The sequence below is a fragment of the Eulemur rufifrons genome, chromosome 29, assembly GCF_041146395.1.
Source record: "Eulemur rufifrons isolate Redbay chromosome 29, OSU_ERuf_1, whole genome shotgun sequence".
Classification (NCBI taxonomy): domain Eukaryota; kingdom Metazoa; phylum Chordata; class Mammalia; order Primates; family Lemuridae; genus Eulemur; species Eulemur rufifrons.
The window spans coordinates 26,162,417-26,176,013 of NC_091011.1; the positions used below are offsets into that span (position 1 = coordinate 26,162,417).

Genomic DNA, 13,597 nt, shown 5'->3' on the forward strand with positions numbered 1-13,597 from the left:
CACTGGCTCTCCGGCAGATGCAGCAGTAGTAGCAGGGTGTGGGGAAGGGATTCAGCTAAGAAAAGGGTCTACTGGCCACTCCAGGGCCTGGATAAAAAACAGGATGCCCTTTCGTCCCAACGCTCTTCCCTCCCCTACACCCCAGCCGGCCTCGAACCCTGGGGAAAAAGGGAAGCCTGGCTGGGCTGGGCCCTAAGTCAACTCGAGTCGCGGTCGCCTGGCTGCCCGGAGGAGTAGGCCAGGAGTAGGGCATGCATAGGGCCTGAGAGGACCTACAGCTTGGCAGGGCCCGAATTTCCAGCGGGAAGCAAAGTTGGGGGGGGGGGCTGAGGCCCAAAGCGCTCGCTGCTCCCCCCAGCCCCGGGGCCGGACAGCGGCATCCATCACGCACCCGCGCGTTTCCTGATCCGGGTCCGCGCGCGCGGTGCGCCCATTGGTGAGGGTGTTGCACGTGGGGCACGGGGCGGGGCGCGCGCGGGGCTGAGGCGGAACGCGCGCGCGCATGGGCGGGGGAGGAGCGGCGCGAACTTTGGTAGTGGCGTCGGCGGGAGGGGGAGGGGTGGGCACTTGACAGGGGGGGAAGGGAAGGGCGCAGAGGAAAGGGGGATGGGAAGCGAGGCAAGAGGGGGAGGGGCCTCAGCGAGCCCAGAAAAAACGACAACGCGAGAAAAATTAGTATTTTTGCACTTCACAAATTAATGACCATGAGCTCGTTTTTGATAAACTCCAACTACATCGAGCCCAAGTTCCCTCCCTTCGAGGAGTACGCGCAGCACAGCGGCCCGGGCGGCGGAGACGGTGGCCCGGGCGGGGGCCCAGGCTACCAGCAGCCCCCGGCGCCGGCGACCCAGCACCTGCCGCCGCAACAGCCCCAGCTCCCTCACGCGGGCAGCAGCCGCGAGCCCCCCGCCTCCTACTACGCGCCGCGGGCCGCCCGCGAGCCCGCCTACCCCGCAGCCGCGCTCTACCCCGCGCACGGTGCTGCGGACACCGCCTACCCCTATGGCTACCGTGGCGGCGCCAGCCCTGGGCGGCCGCCGCAGCCTGAGCAGCCCCCAGCGCACGCCAAGGGCCCTGCGCACGGCCTGCATGCGAATCATGTCCTACAGCCCGGGCGGCAGCCCCGGCCGGCGCCTCCCCCGCCGCATCCCGCAGCGGCCCCCGCGCCCCCGCGGCGCTGCGAGGCTGCTCCTGCCACCCCAGGCGTCCCGGCAGGGGGCAGCGCCCCCGCGTGCCCTCTGCTCTTGGCCGACAAGAGCCCGCCGGGCCTGAAGGGCAAGGAGCCTGTGGTGTACCCCTGGATGAAGAAGATCCATGTCAGCGCCGGTACGTGGCGCCGCTGGGGAAGCGCGGAAGGGCGGGCTGGGGCCAGGTCTGGGTTCCAGGGTCGGGGCGGGGGTCAGGGGAAGGGGGCTTCGGGAGGTGAGCCCCCATCTGGCCTGGGCGGCAGTGGGATGTGGGTATGTGCGCGCCAGCCAGCCGCCTGATCCCAACGTGAGAACCCTTTTGTACCCAGGGTCCCTTTATCGGGAGATTTACGAGACGCCAAACTGTTAGGGCAGTAATTATAGCCCCCATAAATTTAATTGCCCTGGCAGAGGCTTCAGGCCATGTGTCTTTGAAGCTTTTCTTCAGCCCCAATGCCCAGCACCGTTCTTTATGGCTCTCGGGTGTTTCCCGTTGTCAATAGCCTGTGAAACATTTTCTTTGCTGTTTTATGTATCTTGCGTGAACTTGGTGTCAGGTTATTATATAATGATTATGTCCAATTGCTCTTCCCCACCCCACCTTCTCTCTCCTCCTCCTTTCCCTCTCTTCCACTCCCTCCTCCTTGGCCTTCTCCTTCGGGGTTCTGGGCATTCAGTCAACCCCAGTTATAATGGAGGGGAGCCTAAGCGTTCTCGAACCGCCTACACCCGGCAGCAGGTCTTGGAGCTGGAGAAGGAGTTCCACTTTAACCGCTACCTGACCCGGCGGCGCCGCATCGAGATCGCCCACACGCTCTGCTTGTCCGAGCGCCAGGTCAAGATCTGGTTTCAGAACCGGAGGATGAAGTGGAAGAAAGATCACAAACTGCCCAACACCAAGATGAGATCCTCCAACTCGGCCTCTGCCGGCCCACCAGGGAAAGCACAAACTCAGAGCCCGCATCCCCATTCTCACCCCCACCCGGGCACCTCCACACCCATTCCCTCCTCCATATAATCTAGAAATCTAGACCGGTGTGTCTCCCTTACCTGCTTTTCTCCTCTCTTTTCCTGCCCCTTTTCTCATCCATCTCTCCCCATCTGGACCATAATAGACACCAAAACAAAACCCAACTTAGTGAAAGGGATAACCAAAAAGAAGACATTATCTGGGTAAGAGTTTGTGCTGATTGCCACCCAAGGGAGGACAATTGTCCAGGATGCTGGCTGGTAGAACAAACCTGCAGGCTCGAATAAGGCTGTCAGGTTTGGATACCTAAGAAGGACCATTTGCTATGGAATACTTTTGAGATGGCTAAAGTCAGCTGGACAGCCCATGCTGACTGGGGGACATGTACTTGTATATTTGTTGCAAGCAGAAGAAAACACACCCTTTCCCCACCTTTCTCCCCTATTAAGGCAGCTCATACAAGCTTGTATTGAACTGAATAAATGAGTAGACATTGTGGGCCTCACAAGATTATTTAATTCTCAAAATGTGTAGACCTTGATGGTAGGTGTGACATGTTAGTTTCCCTTCCTTGCATTTATTTAAGATATTGTTATAGAGATATTGTTGTCCAATTCTGGGGCACAATCTTGGGGGAGAGGGGAGTTCATTTAGATCTATATGGAACTGTACAAATTGTGATATGGCTATATAGAAAGCCATATGCTAAGAATAAACTCCATTTAAAAAAAACATTAAAAATCTAAGACAGATTTGTGTGTTTTCTAAGCTTTTCATTAAGAAAACAAAAGTCCTCTGGATTGAGATGCTTGACCTTGAAATGTAAAAACCTTGTAGATGGCTTGGATTGTGTTCGCTAGGATTCTGACTGCTCACATGGTGTGTGTGTGTGTGTGTGTGTGTGTGTGTGTTGTTCAACTTGAGCTGAACTCTTGTCAGGCTTGACCCACTGTGGAAAAGTTCCAAAAAGCAGGAAGGCTCTTGAGCTCTGAGAGGGCTCCTCTTCTTCCCAAACTTGGCTAGGCTTTCAGGCTTCAAGTCTCTGTAAGGCATAGAAACATGTCCTTCCCTGCAATGAAAGCTGAAACCATGCAGTGCTGCAGGCCCAGGAGTTTCTGCAGCTGTTCTACACACTGAACTCTGAGCACACTTGGAAAGAAGTGGTCCCTTTGGTATTTATTGCACCTTCACACTTAATCTGCCTGTTTCCCTGGAGATAAAAAAATAGTTTGTGCAAAGGGTTGAGATTGTTTTTTATTTCTTGGCTTTCTTAAGGTCCTCTTCAGTAACTACAGCTTGAGAATTTTTGTTTGTTTGGTTTTTTCTCTTTTTTGAAGAAGTAGCTTTCAAAATAAAGTGAATTTTCCCAGTATACTCTCCAAAGTTTCTTCTGAGGAAAGAAAAAGCATAATGATACCCCCAAAATTCACCCCAAGCAAAGTAGACCTGGGAGAGTTCACTGCTGGAAGAAAGCCAATCTGTGAACTGGGGTCACTTTCCTCAAATTGTCTGTGATCTTTCTGCTCAATCCCAGATATCTAGATCCAAAAGGTTGAAAATCAAAACCCCTTTCTCAATCTCCTTATCCCTAGTATTTGTTTACTGATTTAGACTTGGTGCTCACTGCAGGGAGTACCCTGCAACAAGATACAGAAAAACAATGCACACTAGCTCATAATATTAGAACTGTCACCTGGCCTTTAAAAGTGTAGTTTTTAGGTCATGTAGTAATTTTAGCAAAGACAAAAGAGGGTGCTCAATTACCTCTGCAATATCGGAGGAATTTTAAACACATTTTTTCATCAGTGGAAAAAATGCTTTAGCCGGTGTCAGTGCTGGTACTTCTTTCACCCTGCTGCCCCGAGTGTGATAGGGACAAGGGTGATCAGTTCTGTACCTACAGACAAACTAGAGTTGAGAAAAAAGTGATGGACACTAGTCTCTAAGGGGCCAAGAAAATTCAGGGGCAAACAAATACACACACGCCTTCCTAAGTCAGGGCAAACCTGGCATAAAGCACATTTTATAAGGTGTGAACGGGTGCCAAGGATTTCTGGAGGCAGTGCAACTGCTGCTGAAACTTATTAACTCTCCCCCCACTACACGCACTTGTAAAACGAAATTAAATCACGCTGAAAATAGCAATTTTCCCAGGAATCATTAATCACCTCATACAATAAATACTTCTTTGTAATTCAACAGCAATTCTGAAAGGCATTCTCTGGGAAAAGTCTGTGGAGGAGAGAGGGATCTTCTTGCAAATAATGTGGTTTCGGGCAAAGACGCAGCATCTTGGCTGTCTGCTAAAAAAAAAAAATGCCTAGACTCTTGGTGGAAATTGAGTGTCAAGCTGCAAAATCTCAAATGGCATATTGTCATCATTTAAGGTAAATTCTTATATTTCTTCTTTGTGGGGAAGGAGGGTATGGGGACATTCATTAGCTTCACGCTGCTGGAGGCAGCTTGTATGGGAATGAAGGGAGTGACTTTCTTTCACTTGCTTTTATGGGCTATCCAGAAAGGGAAGAGAGAGGATGGATATAGTTTTTCTGATATTCCATGACAAAATGGCATTTTTATCCAAACTGTATTGGTTATTAAGGTATTGGTGAGTTTTACAAAACCAAAATTATTGAAAGTGATCCAAATGATCATGTCATTTCTTCACGGTGTTTTGCCTGTTTCAGATTTGGCCTTTAAGGGAGCTTGTTGTAACAGATTAGAAAATCCCACTTTGTGCTTCAAAATCGTGCATTGTCTGCCCTTTGCTAGGGCAACCATAAGAGTTCACCAAGAGGACAAATTTTCTATCTCATTAATTGTTTTTTTTTTTTTAAGCAAACCCTACTGGCCCGTCAAACCCTTGACCTTTAAAGACAGTATTTTGTGTGAGTTCTGTAATTCTCCTACCAAAATGACGCTTATGAATTTTCTCCTCTTTTCCCTCCCTTCCTCCCTCCAATACACACTCATCTGCTTTAGTCACAGAGCCAAGCTGTGCATGACTTGGGAGATAAAAGTTTTGTCAACATCTGAAATCAACCTAAATCGGATAGGAGACACTTTAATGGTCACAGTTTGAATTAAGTACTTAACATTCTCCCCCTTGAAGAAAAATGGCACTTTGCAGGCTTTCTTCCCTAGTTTTGCTGAAATCTACGACATACCCGGTGTTTTATTACAGCAGGAATTCAACTGTGACAGGCATAGTAGAGTACTTAATACCCAGGATGGAGCTCATGGGAAGATTACCTAGATATATGGGGTGGGGGGCCTTTGCACAGCTTTTCTGACTTTATACCCAGCTGTCCCAGTGTGCCCCACTCCCTTACATCTCAGCCTCCTCCCCATGGGGTGGGTATCACCATCTCACCATCTCTCCTCTGTCCCCTTGTTCCCCGAAGCTTCCAAACTCTGCTGCTCTTCTCACTGTTGCCTTCCCTCTAGCAGTTCCAACACAGAAATGGATCAGGGACTCTTTAGAATGGTAAAAAAGAAAAACGCCAAAGAATCAATGTAGCAATAGAAACCTGGGGCTTCCCATGGAATGAGTGGCTTCTGTGCAGGCAACATGCTTGCTGTCCTTGGCACTCCCTTGGTCTCTGCATCCCTAGACGCAGTCCTATACTATAGGAGAATACAGGCTCATCTTTCTCAGTTGCGGCTTCTGTTGCTCCTCCTCTGTATTGCACACTGGCCCAAGAAAACCTTGCTTTGTGTCTCAAAAAGTATGGGCTGGAAAAAATAGAAGAAGGAAGAGAATATACATCTCTTGATGGCATCAGAGAGGCTGTTGTATTTCTGAAAACCTGCTAGTCTTAAACTTCTGGCTTGGAACTCTGGCATCTCTTCTTCTGAAGGCTCCAAACTCATGGAGCACCCTCCTGTCCCCAACCCTTTCAGGCCAGCCTCGCTGTCTTTGGGATTGATTCCTGGGGCTGAAAGAAAATCCCAAATTGAAAGAGTGTCCAAGGTGAAAGACCAGGAGGACATTTGGGTTCAACCTTCACAGTTTACAGATAAGAAAACTGAGGCAGCTGAATAATTCCCACCCCCGTGTTCATTATATTAATAAGTATGTAGGTTGAATGGAGCCTTTGGTCTCACCCCATGGGGTAAGTGCATGGACATCTTTCCTCTTCGGAAGCTATTCTGCTGGGAACGATGCATGCATCTAGACTTACCCTTCACGTGAATGGCCACAGGTATGTTCAGCCAGGAAAGAAGGGAAGGGTGGGTTCTTGCCTGATGAGCCATCAAGCTACCTGGGGAGATTTTGTAACCAAACCACCCTAGTGATGGCAGACAGGAAGGCTGACCATTAGGCTCAGGAAGGGATGGATGTCAGGGTGCCTGGGAGAGCAGTGGGCTCCCCACTGTCCACAACGCTCATAATCCCAGATTGACTAATGCTCTCCCCGGTATTTTGATGGTGGTCACTTGCCCCAAATCAGGGCAAGGGTGAATGTGTTCCTGAGGCCTGGGGAACAAAAAAGCCAACCAAGGACCCTGGTTGCAGCTGATAAAGGTGTAGTGCCTGTTGGAGGGAGATATTGAAATTGTAATCTTTGAGGTCACGTGACTCATTAAATAATTAATGCAGATCGTCAGGAATGGATTGGAGTCGTCAGGGCCTCACTAGGAATGAATCTCTCAGAAGTGAGACTCCAACTTCCTATTTGGTTTTTTAAAACACACACCCTCAGATTTCTCTCCAAAGGCTTTTAACTCCTTCAGGAAGGCAAGAGAGAGCTCTTCAGCGGGCAGGACCGCAGCCAGCAGGCCCTCAGTGGGTCTTGGGGCTTTTTCCACAGGGTTTCTGCGAGTCCGGGAGCGCGCCGTGTCCGGGGAAACGTGAGTTCGGGCTTGGGTTTTCTGCGGTCACATCTTGGCTTTGGTGATGAAGTGGGACGGATGCGCAGACAGTTGGTAATGTTCTGATTCACGCTGGGGAAGGCTGCAGAGATACCACAGGACGGGCGCGCGGCTTTGTTCAATTTTCCCGGCGTTCATAAATCACTCGCGCCGGGCGAGCGAGGGAGCAAGCGAGCGCCAAAAATGCGGAGAGAGAGGCCACGGCGGCGGCGGCGGCCATTGCAGAGCGAAAGACCTGGGCAACATCTCTCTGTGACTCATTAGTCTGAACGATTTATGGGGAACAGCAACCACGAATATTAGACTTGGGGAGAAGGAAATAGAAAAAATTATAACAACCATAATAATTACAGTACTCTTAAGCGTCGTGCGGGGTAGTGGTGGTGGATGGTGGTATAGCGGATTTTTCTGGGGCGAAGTTGAGTGGCAAAGTGCAGGATGGCTGAGCCCACCTTACTTGGGGTCACGCCAAGACTTCCAAGGCCAGGGGGCGCTCCCTTTGGGGATACAGACGGCAGGTTTGGGCAAGAGAAAGGGATGCGGGAATTCTGAGTCCCATTTTGAAGGCATGTGGGGGCTGCAGGTCAGCAGTGACAGAGAGCAGTTGCTGGTTTGCGGCCACTTGTTCACCGTGCCAAGGGACTCCTCAGCTATTTGATAGCCCCTCTTGGCGCCATCAACAGGATTGCATGGACCCAGAGCAGACAGCAAAGGACTGGTTTAGGGCAGGCTGGAGTTTGGGGAGGCTACCTGGGTCTGGGTGAAGGAGCAGTGGGAGCAAGACTAGGTCTGTGGAAGCAAAGGGCCCTGCAGAGTCCCTGTGGAGGGGAGAAATTCTCCAAGGCAGGACCCTGCTCAAGGAACGATTCTTTGCCTCTTCCCCAGTGTCTCCCACCCCAGAAAAGTTGGCTGACAGCCTGATGACCATTTGATGATTAGAGGGCAAGAGAGGGTTGCAAATATTGTGAGGGATGAGATTGCAGCAGAATTAGGGCACGGAACCTACTTTTGCCTGCTGCACAGGCAGGGCAGGATCAGACCCCCTGAGCTGGTATTGTCCAGTGCCTGCATTCTTCCAGTTTCCAGCAGCCTTAGTTGGCCTGCTCTGAGAGACTGGGGCTGTGGTCGTCCTGCCAGCCCACTAGGACCAAGAAGTGAGCGCCCATGACTTGAATGAACCAGAAGACAAAACCTCTCAAGACAGCCTCCTGCCCATGGACTGAGCCCGGGTCTGATTTTGCGCCAACAGAAATGAACACTATTAGTGAGGTTTCAGGAGACTCCGTGATTGAATGCTCCCAGACAAGGCTTCCCTTTGTTAGGAAAAGAAAATAAAGCCAGCATTCACATCCTCCAAGTTGGGGTGCGTGAGGAGCTCTCCGAGAGGAGCCCACACCATCAGCAAAGCCTCTTCCACCTTCCCATCTTCCTTCGTCTGGTCCATTTTCTTTCCCCTTTCCCTTCCTCCTCCCCAAGAAAGAAAAAGGAGAGAATGTGGGTGCGGAGATGGAGTATGCATTTATTTTACAAAAATAAATCATTATCTTCGGGCCGTTTGTAAAATGGAACATTTCGAGCAATGAGTGCGCGGCATGGACGAGTGCCCTGGCGACTCCTCCGTGTCCGCGTCACCCTCGGGGCCACCTTGGCGCCCGAGCGGGCCGCGTTTCCCACTCCGGTCCTCCAACTCCCTTCCCTCACAGCCACCGTTCACCCTCTGCTGTTTATTTGTCTGCAGAGCGTCTGGACACCAGAAAAGGCGATTCCCTGAGCGCCTGGAGTTGGAGACAATTCCTGGTTCAGATTTAAACATCTTTGGAGGTAAGCGCTGTGCCAAAACTCTTCGCTGTGCGGGACTTTGCAACAGGGTGGCTGGGAGGAGTTTACCCTCCAGGGCTCCTGGCAACTGCAGCCGGTTGAAGGAGGTTCTGGTCAATATTTAACTTCGGTGGAGTTTGGAGTTGGATTCCCTTCAGCAGCATGCCCGGAGAATGCGGGGCTTCGGGCAGACAAAGAAAGAGTCTACCCCAGACTGGGCCTTAGGCCGAAGCAGCGGTTGCAGAAGCCAAAGATGGGGTGGGGGGAGCCAGAGGGGGTGTGTTTGTTTCTTCCTGCAAGCTCCAAGCAAACCACTACACGGAACAAACAGCAGGGCAAAAGCAAGTAGAGGCCACGGGCGCAGCAGCCGCTGCGTGGGCCGCTCTCCTTGTCGACTGCGGAGGCTGTGAGTTAGGAAATTGTCGCCAGTACCAGCTCTCTGTCGAGGAAAAGTTGTCTAACCGCCTTGCAGTTTCTCCGATCCTTTTGCCTTTCCTAGGCATGAGAGAAGTTGCTGTATTTCGAGCGTTTTAGGCCTTCGCAGGCAGCGGGTCTTTTTCCTTCATCAGGACTGATCCGCACTTCTTCCTACGGGAAAAGCACCATATTCTATGTCTCGGCGTTTTCTTTTCCTATTTGGAACAAGGGAAAACTCTTTAAAATTCTTTTCAAGTTCTGACTTAATTTGTTCTCTTAGTTTGGGATGCAGCGAGGTAATTACTGTGGTTTATTACCTTGTAAAAGATCCATAAATTACGTGCCTGTTTGGGGGAGGGGCTGCTGAAATAGCATTCAGAAGCTGGTATTAACGAATGAGTTTGCTTTGTTTTTTCAGGAATTACTACTTTTTAAAAACTTTAGAGATTTTGTTTTCTATTTCTTAGACCTCAGTCTTCCCTAAAATTGATCCTAAATAGATATCAGGTTGTTAATTAATTGCAACATGCTAGTCAGTGGTGTTCTAAAAGTGATACGGTATTCTGGATGCAATTATTATTTTATCCGATAGGAAGTAAACAGTAATAGTAAAGCTGGGTTGCTTTATCAGCTACTGTATATCTGTTTATATCAAATATAGATGGAACATTTCAGGAATTTGCAACTCAGTGTGTATATATGATTTTCATCTCTTCAAACAACAGAACAATTGCATGTATAAATAGTTGCAGGAGTTTGGGGCCATCTGTATAATAGGATAGATATACACATTCACATGAGTCCAGAGAACTTGGAGCCCATTTGTACACAGTTGCACCCACAGGAAATATCTCATGTTAAATAATCTATCATCTACACGTGTGTGTGCACACACACACAGGGGGCTAAGAGAGCCTTACCTGATGCTGAGTAGAAAACCCACTAGACTTAGCTAAAGGGACAAAAATGTTAAGTGTATTTCTGATAGAGAAATCAGATTGCAGTGTTTGAGTACAGATACAGCTAATCTGCCAACAGCTTTGCAAATATTGACTAACGGTCTGTATCCTTGGTTGCCTGCTCCTTCCAAGCCAACTTTCCCTCTATTTTGGCTCTGGTGGCCTGGACCACAGTGTGGGTCCCAGCCCTGGCTAGGTTGGAGGCCAGAGGAGTGAGTAAAGGGAGACTGGCAGCTGGATTTTTAAACAGCCCATAGCTTTGCTCCAGGAAAATGGATTTCAGAGTGGTGAAGGAGAACTCTCAGCTGCTGATTCCCTAGATGTGTTGCCCAGGCCAAAATCTCTCTTAGGGAAGCTGTTTTTTTTAACCTCAGAAGTTAAATTTCCTTTGACTTCTCAGGTTTTTCCCTTCTCATCCTACCAAATCACCCAATCCCACCCCAAGTCATTAATGTTAATTGTTAAACAGCAGTTGGAACATTAACTGGGATGTTAGCAGTGGTATGGAGGCTCCAACCTGGAGCTGAGATGCCTCTGGGCCTTGCTGGCATTAAGGCATTTTTCTGAAGGAGTACCAACGACTTCTCCCATTGATTTATGACCTCATGAGTTTTTATTTGCTCAAGACTATTCTGAGAGTTCTGAAGGGGGCCCCTTCTTATCTTTGAGTTGATACATCTCCAGAAATTTGGGGAGGAGAGTTTGCCAGTAACTGGGCAATACTTCTAGGTTCTTTTTTATAGTATCTGGAGGGCACAATATGAATGATTAGGGAGGGTATAAAGGGAGCAGAGGTCAGTAAGAATTAGAGGACCGAGATCATGGGGGACAGGAGAATGCTTTTTGAAAACCAGCCTTTGATCCCTTTCCCCCATCTCCCAAACCTGAGAAAGGCAGGTTTTTCACTTCGGGTTCTTATTTTCCAGCTTGTGACTGAGATGGGAGCTAGGTAAGTTCCTTCCTCCAGCTATAACACAAACAGAACCTTATTGGAATACTGCTACCAGTTTAGGTGTGGGCTTGCTTCCATGGGATTAGGTTTCCTCTTTTATTGCCCTTCTGATTTGGATTCCCCAAGACCAGGCCTCCTTACATTCTCATCAGACCCCTTCTGCTTTCCTGCAAGGGAATAGAGTAGGGGAAGAATCATGCACAGCCTCCTGCAGCTGCTTCAAGTGAGTCTTCACACTTAGCCAGCTGAAGACCTATTCTCAAGGAATGAAAAAATATGGTATGAGGATCTTACCAGCCTCAGAGCACTCTCCAAGTTCAGAAACTAAGACCAGAAGAGAGGAACATTTTAGACAGCTGGTGAAAAGGTGCAGTGTTGAAATCAGTGGGCAGTGTCACCAAGCAGAAAGCAGCAGTAGGGGTAGAACAAGGGTGGGTGCAGCTTAGTTTAATCAGGTTTCTTCCAGACAGAGTTGGTTCTCTGCTGGCTTTCTGCTTAAGACTGTTCTGAGAGTTCTGAAGGGATGTTTCTTTCTCTGAAGGGAGAGTTCTTTCAGTTGATGTTTCTGCAGAGACTTGGCAGGGGCTGGGGGGAGAGTTTGCTGATGGACTTAGAATTGTCTTAGGGGAGAGTGGATAGACCTGCCTGTAAGGAGAGTCCCAGGTTGTCTTGTAGGTTAACTTAAGGGACTCCAGTGAAGGTTGTTCCATTTTTTTCTCTAGCAGAGACAATTAGATCATTTCCTCTGACATTTTTCTTCTTTAGAAAACTATAATTTCATGTATCACTCAGCTATGCACTGAGGAAATGTGTAAGCACAGCTTTGGCCAGGGCACTAGGTCCTTCCAGACTTTGTAAAACCCTTACTTAACCATTCTGTAGCCAAGCACATCTTTTCTAGCAGGCTCCCATTGAACAAAACCAGCTGGACTTAGAGGAGATGTCTTATCCTTTTGTCAGGTAACTATGGGTCTTTTTGGTTTCTCCAGTGGCTGTGGTGTATGGTGTGGGTGTTAGCAAACTCCATACAATGGCAGGCCTGAGGAAGTCACTGACCAGGCCAGTCATTCTGGGCCTGGCCCTTGCCTTTTGATATGCTGGCCTGTGGGCTAGAGGAGACTGAGGTGCTTGGGTATGCTGGATTCAGCTTGTTTGTAGGCAGGAGGCCATAAGGAAAGTTAAGTGGATTCTAAGAATATGGATAGCATTGCTGTTCCCTTGTGTTTGGAGTATGTGTAAAGAAATATAAGTGGAGATAAACGGTCTTATATGGCATGCATGGGGGGGGTGGCCCCCAGCATTCTACTGTTTAGGCAAAATTCTTACAGACTGCTGGTCAAGGATCCTCCCCTCCCCTCCCCCAAAGCTAAATGTTCTGCTTGGAAACCTAGTTCCTTCAGTGATTCCCTATTTCAAATAAAAGGATTTAAGTTGACGTATGACCACGTGAGCACATAATACAGGGCATTATTGTGGCATTTGGAGCGGAGACCCAGGCAGGCTTCTCCTGTGATTACGTTTTCTAGATTCTCTACAGAGCCAGAGCTTTCCTCCTCCACCCCCACGCACCCACCTCCTCCTTCTCCTTCTCCGGAGAGTGCTCTCTGAGCGGGTTGCAGTTTTCAGCACTCATGGAGCGGTTCTGGGCGAGCTAGAGCTAACCGATGGGACTCAAGGCCACACCAGGAGGATGGAATTTATTTTAAGGTATTTCCGCTGATTGTTCATATCTAGAGTGAGTTATGGCTGTGAGAGACAAAGGTCAGGGGAGGAGACCCTGGCTCATGGACAGGACCCTCAGCCTCTCTCTTCCTTTGTTTCTCTTTCAGAATTGAAACCGTTTAAAGATTTCCAGTAGTGCCTCAGACTCTTAGTTTAATTCCCTGGAAAGTGTTGGGGGAATAAAGGAAGGGACACTTGGAGGCTACTAGGTGGGCCCCGATGGCCTCCGGTGCAAGGGTGGCTTTGTCCACTGCAGTGGGGCAGGGCTGGAGTCTCAGGAGCTGAGCCTCAGGCAGAGAGAGGGTCCTGAAGCCTGGGGGCTGCACTGAAGAGAGGTGAGGCACTGAAGCTCCCAAGGCGAGATCGCCTGAAGGGGATGGACGCTGGGTGGGTGAGAAGGGGAATTTCTCCTGGGTTGGTGGTGTTATTCTACCGGGGATGGAGAATTAGAGCTGATCTGGGCAGTCTGAGCAGCTGGAAGAGGGAAATCAATGAGGGAAATGTATAGATGTACTGCCATTTTATTGATGATGCTTCCAGACACTTTGTTCAGTGCTGGGTTGCAGAGCATGCTTTCCTATAAACCGAACCCAAGGAGCCAGACCCAGGGATCCAGACTTGACTGGAGGGCTGGTGCTGGACCAGGGTGCCCACCCATTATTTCCCAAGCACCCTCTGCCTCAGGAGGGATAGAGAA

The 13,597-nt window shown here is 49.4% G+C and overlaps 2 protein-coding genes across 13 annotated transcripts in view; both read left to right on the top strand.

Annotated features, from left to right (window-relative positions):
• HOXA3 (homeobox A3) overlaps positions 1–13,597 on the top strand; it is a 45,065-nt gene that overhangs the window by 21,103 nt on the left and 10,365 nt on the right. For 2 of the 12 annotated variants that reach the window (XM_069461725.1, XM_069461726.1), the window contains 3 exons: positions 4,360–4,544; positions 6,895–7,011; positions 8,771–8,853. The gene's annotated coding sequence lies outside the window, so the exon portion shown is untranslated. Of the gene's footprint in view, positions 1–4,359; positions 4,545–6,894; positions 7,259–8,404; positions 8,641–8,704; positions 8,854–9,039; positions 9,257–11,466; positions 11,546–12,672; positions 12,886–13,597 lie in introns of those variants that run through there. The other 10 variants (XM_069461728.1, XM_069461729.1, XM_069461730.1 and 7 more) reach the window with 8 other exon arrangements.
• Positions 675–2,887, top strand: HOXA4 (homeobox A4). The gene is made up of 2 exons (XM_069462122.1): positions 675–1,326; positions 1,865–2,887. The coding sequence occupies exons 1-2, from the start codon at positions 699–701 to the stop codon at positions 2,203–2,205; spliced, it is 969 nt and encodes a 322-aa protein (XP_069318223.1). The 5' UTR covers positions 675–698; the 3' UTR covers positions 2,206–2,887.

Coding starts and splice junctions, on each gene's coding strand:
- HOXA4 (XM_069462122.1), top strand. CDS start 699: ATGACCATGAGCTCGTTTTTGATAAACTCCAACTACATCGAGCCCAAG. Junction 1,327..1,864: donor GAAGATCCATGTCAGCGCCG/GTACGTGGCGCC, acceptor CTGGGCATTCAG/TCAACCCCAGTTATAATGGA.